Raw genomic sequence first — 8,394 nt, forward strand, 5'->3', positions numbered from 1 at the left:
CCCCGCTAGTGCGCGCTCGGCGATACTGCACTTTCTCCATCCCTTCCCGCCCCTCCGTCAGGGAACGCTGACTTCTGCTAGTCGTCCGGGCTCTGGGGTTGGGGGGGTGGAGGGCTCTGGGGGAAGGGGCCAGCCCATCGGCGCCTCTGGTCTTCCGGCCCCGGTGACCTCGGGGCGGGGGTCGTCGTGCTTCTCACGCGAGCATGGACTCAATAACCCGGGTTAGGATGTCATCACCCGCAGCTCCGCCCCTCCCTGCCTGCCTGGCTCCCATCCGCTAGTAGTGAGGAGGAAGCAATTGCACCCCCAAATTTCAGTGGGTGCAAAAATGAGGGAGAGGGGTCCCCGTGCCCGGGGATAGAGCACCCCCATACCCTCTTTCGGGCTATCATGGGACTACTTCCCCCAAACCTTCTCAGCTGGGCTCTGCCCTATCCATGGGGTACCTCGGAACTGGGGGTCCCAGGTACACCCCTTTAAGTGCTGGCACTTGGTTGAGGCATCCCATAGTGTGTTCTTACCTATCCCCTTGCGTCCTGTCTCCCCACTCCTCTCTTCATCCTAGAGCGACCATTCGCCAGCCGCACCCCCCCCACCCCCGCCCCATCCCAGCGCTCCAGGAGGCGTGGCCACACGCGAAGGCCATCTATAAAGGTGGCAGTGCCTTCACGCTCACCCTGAAGGTGACAGTTCCTTGGAGCCTTCCCTGATCTTCTTCGGGGGGGTCCCTGACTCCAGGGACCACTCTTCCCAGCTCAGCTCTGCACCCCCGCCCCCCCGCAGACGCAGGTGAGTGCTGGGGGCTTCTGGGTTGTCCCTTCCCTCCCCCCAAAGGAAAATTTTGATGCCTCAAGGTCTTTCTGGTGTAGCACCTCAAAAAAAGGAGGCTAAGAGTGTCCTTAGTGAGGAGGCAGTCTAGCTTCCTCACTAAGTGGGGAAACTGAAGCCTGAGGAAGGGCAGGACTTGCCCGAGGTCCCACGACTAGTATCAGAACTCTAGATGCAGATGCTCCCCTCTCAGGGCTCCAGGACCCAGGCTCCAGCTCCAGCTCCCACTGACTCCATGAATGCCTTGGGGCTTCCCCATGAGGGTCACCTGGGAGGCTGGCATAAGGACACAGGTGAGCCCGTGCAGCCCTCCTTCAGGCTGTGTGAGGGGGACTTCTCCTGGGTGGTCAGGGTAGATGGAGGGGGCAGGTTGGGTTCTTACTAGCTGTACCCTGACTTATCTAAAAGCTACCCCTGGCTGGAGACACCCTCCCAAGGCATAGCTTGTCAGTGCTGAGGTGTGCTGGCCCAACATGGGAGGCTGGTCTGAGTGGAAGTCCTGGGCGCTGCCGAGAGGCCTACCCTGTTCCATTGACTGACTGTCTTCTCTGTCCTCTGCTGGGGGCAGTCAATGGGAGAGACTGCCCGCTGCAGAGAGCTTGACCCTGAAAACTCAGCAGTCACACCTCTCTTGGCCTCCTACCATCTTTTTTGTTTTCAAAATTAACAGCCACAATAGTTTATTTACCATTGAACTCTTTATAAGATATTTACAAGACAACCAATTTTACACATCAGAAATGGTATAAAAGTATGAATTACAACAGAGACAACAATATGAAATGGGCATAAAACAAAGCTGAAGTGGACAGAAAAGCAATTTCTCTTTTTAATTTATTAACACTAGCTTAAACCTTGTTAAGGAAAGAAACAAAGAACTGTGTTTTAGGAGAATTGCTGGGCCTTCAGTTGAAGATTGAATTTCACAGTGTTGTATCCCACGTAGGGAAAAAATAAGACTAATTTTCCCCCCACACTTTAACACACTGTAATTTTGCTCTTGGAACTTTGCTAATCTACTCTCTAACCTCCTTCTCAACAAAACTTCAACATATCCGAATCAAAGGAGAATTGATCAAACGATTGGCCTCCTACCATCTTATGAAGGCTAGAGGTCTTTGGGGCACCCACTGTGCAGAAGAGAAAACCATGGCACACCAAGGCCTAGCAGTATCCCCAGTTCACTCAAGGAACTGGGACTAACGTGTGCTTTGGGATTCAGCTCCTCCAGGAAGCCTCCCTAGACAGATGGCTATAGTAGTTGAGGTAGGAACCATATAACCTCCCCATCTTGGCTGGCTCTTCTGTGGGGAAACCTCACTAGTCAGACTGTGAGTTTCCCCAGGTCAGATCTGGGTTTTCTCTTCTCTGAGATCAGCTGGGCACCCTGAATCAGAGATCATGTCGCACTCCCTCTCTCAGGTGATGTGACTGGAGGTGAGAAGGGTAAAATGAACCGACTAATCCAAGGCCACATCATAGAGCCTGGAACACTGGGTGTCCTGACCACCGGTCCAGGGCACCAGTAAGATGTCCCAGTCCGAGCCCCATGCCTCGAAGAGAGTAGGCCATGAATTTGCACACCCTTTCTAGACCGAACCTAGAGAGAAAGTATTGTCTCAGCCTCTGTTAAACTCAGCTCCATTCCTAGTTTCCCAGATTCCAGTCTGGAGTTTTCTTGCAGCCTTTGCCTGGTGGGAGCCTTCCATTTATTCACAGCTCTCTTGTGACTGGCAAATGGGGGAGGCCCAGACTATTCATTCATTGAGAATTGAGCCCAGTGAAAACCCTGGCCTGGAATTCTGTGACCGGAAGCCTCAATCTAGCTGGCCTCCAGCTGCTTTTAAACCGTGGGTCAGTTGAACTCAGAGAGCTGGGGATGAGGGCAGAGTGGCTTAGACAGTAAGTAAGGGGGCAGTCCCCTGTCCCTGCCCCACCCTGTCCCAGAGTCTGGCAGGATTCCCTAGACCCTGGGTTTGAGCAATAGAGAACTGGGGGTTCTGGGAAAATCCCTTTTCATCGATTGATCTGACCACTCTTCCAAGGGAAGTGCCTATGACAGGAGCTGGAAACTTCCCGGGGAACTTTCCCTCAGAGGTCTGAGTCCTGGCTCTGTCTGAGTGCTGGGTGGCTTTAGCCAAGTCAGTGCCTCCTCTGGAGGTGAGTTTCCCCAAATGTGAAACAAGGCTGAAGGAGTGGATGATCCGTTGCTCTCTGACAGTGTTTTCGCTAGTTGGGTGGGTAGTACTCAAGGGGAATTGGGTGATACACATCGATTATGTGTTTATTTTAATATATGTTAGGGGAAAAAAAACCCTGTACTTTCACACAGATATTATGGTTTGGAATGCTGCTAACTGTGTGGATTTAAAGTTGATTTTAGAAAAATACGAAGTAAGTAATAGTATAGGTGCTCTATGGAAATCACAGGCTGATGTTTAGATTGGTGCAGCGGTTAAGAGGAAGTGCTCTGGAATTAGGCAAATTTGGATTGGGATTTGAATCCTATACGTCCTGGCTGTGTGACCTTGGGCAAGTTACATACCTTCTCTGAGCCTCACTGCAGTCTACCACATAGGCTGTGGCCAGGACTGAATGAAGAATAACTAAAATTCTTGGCACATAGTAGCAGCTCAACAAACAGCTTCTCCTACCTCCTCTTCCCCTTCATGTCCAGTGAACAGTTCTGGATGAGGTTTTCCATTTCTTTGACCAGTGTGCTGACACTTTAGGACACTGGCTCCTCCCAGCTCCCCATCTGATGTCTTGATCTTTCCCTCCTATCCCACCTCTCAGCGGCCACCTTGAAATCTCTACACCGATCATGTTCTCTGTGTTTGGACTCTCCATCCCCATCTCGGCCACAGAGCTTCTCCTGGCCTCTGCCACCTTCTGCCTGGTATTCTGGGTGGTCAGGGCCTGGCAGCCTCGGGTCCCTAAAGGCCTGAAGAGTCCACCAGGGCCCTGGAGCTGGCCCCTGATCGGGCACGTGCTGACCTTGGGGAAGAGCCCACACTTGGCCCTGTCGCGGCTGAGCCAGCGCTATGGAGACGTGCTACAGATCCGCATTGGCTGCACACCCGTGCTGGTGCTCAGCGGCCTGGACACCATCCGGCAGGCCCTGGTGCGGCAGGGTGATGATTTCAAGGGCCGGCCTGACCTCTACAGCTTCACCTTAGTCGCTGATGGCCAGAGTATGACCTTCAACCCAGACTCTGGACCAGTGTGGGCTGCCCGGCGACGCCTGGCCCAGAATGCTCTCAACTCCTTCTCCGTTGCCTCAGACCCGGCTTCCTCATCCTCCTGTTACCTGGAAGAGCATGTGAGCAAGGAGGCCAAGCACCTCATCAGCAAGTTCCAGGAGCTGATGGCAGAGTCTGGGCGCTTTGACCCCTACAGGTATGTAGTGGTGTCAGTGGCCAATGTCATCTGTGCCATGTGCTTTGGCCGACGCTATGACCATGAGAGCCAAGAGCTGCTTAGCATACTCACTCTGAGTAACGAGTTCGGGGAGGTGGCTGCCTCTGGGAACCCAGCCGACTTCATCCCTATCCTCCGTTACCTGCCCAACACTGCCCTGGATGTCTTCAAGGACTTGAATCAGAGGTTCTACATTTTCATGCAGAAGATGCTCAAGGAACACTATAAAACGTTTGAGAAGGTACAGGCTGGGGAGGGGCAGATGAGTGGTAGGGAGTGGGTAGGGTCAGGGGTCAGGAGGTCAGAGATAACTGGAGCAGCGTAGGGTTTGGCAGGCTCTCGCAGGCCTTCACCCTGGGATTTTGAAGCCAGTAGTGGAGGGGACTCCATCCTTGGCAGGGAGATAGAACTTTTTCTTGACCAGCCCTTCTATCTTTCCATCAGACAGCAATATTTACTGAATAGCCTGTCCATGCAGGACCCTAGGCCAGTTATTGTGGGGACCAGAAAGAGTTAAAGAGTTGGTCTTCCGGCCTCATGGGAGAGAAAAGGGTAAAAAACATGTCCAGATGATGATGGTACTGGACTCTGTGTCAGGTGTCCCTCGAGTTGGGGCTGCAAGTGTCCTGAGTCAGGAGACAGCTTTGGAGAGGCAAGAGAAGCTGCAATGGTAGCCTCGGGCGTGGAGCAGTCACCTGCTGAAGGAAGATGCTATAGGGATGGGAAGGGACCAGGCCTGGATGAGAGGCAAGTCTGGCTTTGGGATCTTGCTCACCCGTGGGCCTTCCCTACCCAGGGCCACATTCGGGACATCACAGACAGCCTGATTGAGCACTGTCAGGACAAGAGACTGGACGAGAATGCCAATATCCAGGTGTCAGATGAGAAGATCGTTAATGTCGTCATGGACCTCTTTGGAGCTGGTATGAGCTACCCCGTTGTGCCCTTCCTCTTCCCAGCTGTCCTGACCCACCAACCACCTAACTTTGCCCTCTATTCTCCCCTGGCCAGGGTTTGACACAGTCACAACTGCCATCTCCTGGAGCCTCATGTACCTGGTGACAAGCCCCAGGGTGCAGAAAAAGATTCAGGAGGAGCTGGGTAGGTGGTGGCTTCCTTCAGCGTGCTCAAGGCAGGAGGTCCGGCCAAGGTCTGAGTGGCTGCTTCATCTGTCTGGTCCCTTCTGTTCTGCAGACACAGTGATTGGCAGCGCACGGCAGCCCCGGCTCTCTGACAGACCCCAGCTGCCCTATTTGGAGGCGTTCATTCTGGAGACCTTCCGACATTCCTCTTTCGTGCCCTTCACCATCCCCCACAGGTGAGGCTCCACGGGTCCGCTGCTGTCTGTTGCTGGGCCTTACTCCAGTTCATGTACCTGATCAGGGTAGCGGGAGGGACACGGTGTGGGAGGCAGGGGGATCTCCTTGTGGCCCTGAGCCTAACTGAGCTTCCCCCCTCCCCAGTACCACAAGAGACACGAGTCTGAATGGCTTTTACATCCCCAAGGGGCGTTGTGTCTTTGTAAACCAGTGGCAGAGCAACCATGACCAGTAAGTTGAGAGGGGGCAGGGGAAGCTTCACTCTCTCCTAAGCTTCAGACTCTCCTGTCCCTGAGCTACTTGCCTAAACCCTATTCTTTTGAGCTGGGGCTCAACCCACCTGATGGTTCTGAGCCCCCAAGCTGCTACTTCAGCTGCCTCTCTTCAATTACAGGAAGCTGTGGGATAATCCATCTGCCTTCTGGCCAGAACGGTTTCTCACCGCTGGTGGCACCATTAACAAAGCTCTCAGTGAGAAGGTGATTCTTTTCGGTTTGGGCAAGCGGAAGTGCATCGGTGAGACCATCGCCCGCGGGGAGGTCTTTCTCTTCCTGGCCATCCTCCTGCAGCAGGTGGAATTCCGTGTGACCCCGGGTGTGAAGGTGGACATGACCCCCATTTACGGGCTGACCATGAAGCATGCCCCCTGTGAGCACTTCCAGGTGCACATGCGCTCTTAGGGGACGGAGAGCCCTGTAGCCTAGACTCTCTACTGGCCTGTCTGGGCAGCCAGGCCAGGGGGCTGACCCAGGGAGTCTAAACTTTGGCCTAAACGCACAGATATTGTCTGGCTGACTTTTTGCTGTCTGAGCTGTGGGCAAACCTGAGAGATTATACCTGCCCCCTACCCTGGACTTGTCCTTCTGTGCACTGACCACAGACAGTGGACACAACAGGGGTCACACAGGAGCTGATGGAGCCCTTCTGAAGTTGTGCTTAAGCTAGGAGGCCTGGAAGGGATAGGGGGTCCTCAGGCCTCTGGAAACCTCTAAAGAGCTCTCTGGAAGCCCCTGGGCTCACCAGCTGGCTGGCTCTCTGTTCAGGCTGACTGGCTTGAGAAACATTTAGAGCAGGCAACACCAGGGCCTGTCCAATCTCTTTGACAATTGGGAGCCGTCAAGAGTGAAGGGGAGGGATTTCCCTGGTGGCGCAGTTGTTAAGAATCCGCCTGCCAATGCGGCGGACACGGGTTCGATCCCTGGTCCAGGAAGATCCCACATGCCACAGAGCAACTAACCCCGTGCACCACAGCTACTGAGCCTGCACTCTAGAGCCCATGAGCCACAACTACTGAGCCCGCGTCCTGCAACTACTGAAGCCCCCATGCCTAGAGCCCGTGCTCCGCAACAAGAGAAGCCACCGCAGTGAGAAGCCCGCGCACCGCAACGAAGAGTAGCCCCCACTCGCCATAACTAAAGAAAGCCTGTGCGTAGCAATGAAGACCCAAAGTAGCCAAAAATAAATAAATAAATTTATTAGGGGGAGAAAAAAAAGAGTGAAAGGGAGAGGCAGTCCAGGATACCGACACAGTGGTGGTCTCCCCGCTTATACAAGACTGAGCAATCTGACCACTAGGGTCTGGGACACTGTGCCTGGGAGATCGCCTTCCTCTCTGCAGGCAGCAACAGGTCTGCCTCCTGGCCTTGCAAGGTCCCTGTTCCTGTCCAGGATGGGCTGGGGACTTGTGTTTAAGGGGAGCAGAGAGCAGAGGGAGTGCCCAAATCCAGGCACCAGGACCAGGTCAGGAGGGAAGGGGTAGTAATTCAATCACCTTCTACTGGGTCTCCTTTCCCTATGCCCTGTGTTAAAACGTCTTTTAAAAATGTTTGTGTGCAAGGGCCTTTTTATTTTAGCCTGTATTGTACTTGTATGTTTGCGTTTACCATATATGAGAGCTTAAGAACAGTTTATTGAGTGCTATGGAAAAAATTCTAACCCAAGTATCCAGAAATGTGTGGGAAGCATCTACCTGAGCTAAATAAAGATATTATCCAAAAGTCGTATAGGTGGAGAGTTTTAAAATCTTGAGTGAAACCATCACTCATCTATGTGCCCACTCTGAGCCCAATCTCATGTTAGGTTTTACTGTGGGAGGATGAAGGGGAGGAGGAGGCGGTGGAGAGGTGAAGCTGCTGCTCTCAGGCAGCTCACGGTCTGGCTGGGGCACAAGACTCTATCACTTCACTGGGTTCCTCCTTCTCTAACTGATCACACATTGATGAAGAACATTCTCTGGACCAGGCACGGGGGGAGATAAAGTGAATAAGACACGGTTCCTTCAAGAGCTTCCCAAGCTAGTCGGGGGAACTAACTCATTAAAACATCACCCAATTCATTGTGATCAGGTCTCTACCAGACAGATACATACAGGAGGGTGAAGCCCAGAGCCAGAGGGGGCTGGGTGGGAGCGGGGGGAGTGGGTGCTGGGAAAGGTTACTAGGTCTTGGGGATATCTGCGTGGGGCCCTCCTTGGAGGATGGGAGGCAGACTCATTTGGGTCTCACAGCATTAGATGCTCAGGTCCAACGGGTGGACTCTGGTCATGGTGTGAGGGAGGGGAAAGGTTCTCAGCTCAGAAGTCATGGTCTGCTCCTCACTAGCCATGCCCGGTTCAGGTCCTGCACCCCTATTAGAACGCAGAACTGGTCACAGATGGAGAACAAAGTGTTTGATTATCAGGACCCATAGGCCGACTGTTGCCCAGATTTCCACATTGAGATCATCCCTCTCCACCTGGGATGGCAGAGTAGTGGTGCCAAGTCGGGGCAGAGGCTGGACCCACATAGTCAGGAGCTAGTCTGGCTAAGGGATTGAGGAGAGATGCACT

General features: G+C 53.5%; 1 protein-coding gene across 1 annotated transcript; it reads left to right on the forward strand.

The window, feature by feature from the left end:
• Nucleotides 1–666: 666 nt before the first annotated feature.
• LOC101287158 (cytochrome P450 1A1) lies at nt 667–7,570 on the forward strand. Its single transcript, XM_004276309.3, has 7 exons — nt 667–789; nt 3,625–4,489; nt 5,045–5,171; nt 5,260–5,349; nt 5,443–5,566; nt 5,712–5,798; nt 5,962–7,570. The coding sequence occupies exons 2-7, from the start codon at nt 3,653–3,655 to the stop codon at nt 6,245–6,247; spliced, it is 1,551 nt and encodes a 516-aa protein (XP_004276357.1). The 5' UTR covers nt 667–789; nt 3,625–3,652; the 3' UTR covers nt 6,248–7,570.
• The last annotated feature ends 824 nt before the right edge of the window (nt 7,571–8,394 follow it).

The sequence above is a fragment of the Orcinus orca genome, chromosome 2 (assembly GCF_937001465.1).
Source record: "Orcinus orca chromosome 2, mOrcOrc1.1, whole genome shotgun sequence".
Lineage (NCBI taxonomy): Eukaryota > Metazoa > Chordata > Mammalia > Artiodactyla > Delphinidae > Orcinus > Orcinus orca.

What these genes read in the sequence shown, in the direction of transcription:
- LOC101287158 (XM_004276309.3), top strand. Translation starts at nt 3,653, where the DNA reads ATGTTCTCTGTGTTTGGACTCTCCATCCCCATCTCGGCCACAGAGCTT. An exon ending in ACTATAAAACGTTTGAGAAG is followed by an intron (nt 4,490 to 5,044) that starts GTACAGGCTGGG and finishes TTCCCTACCCAG; the next exon opens with GGCCACATTCGGGACATCAC. An exon ending in CCCTTCACCATCCCCCACAG is followed by an intron (nt 5,567 to 5,711) that starts GTGAGGCTCCAC and finishes CCCCCTCCCCAG; the next exon opens with TACCACAAGAGACACGAGTC.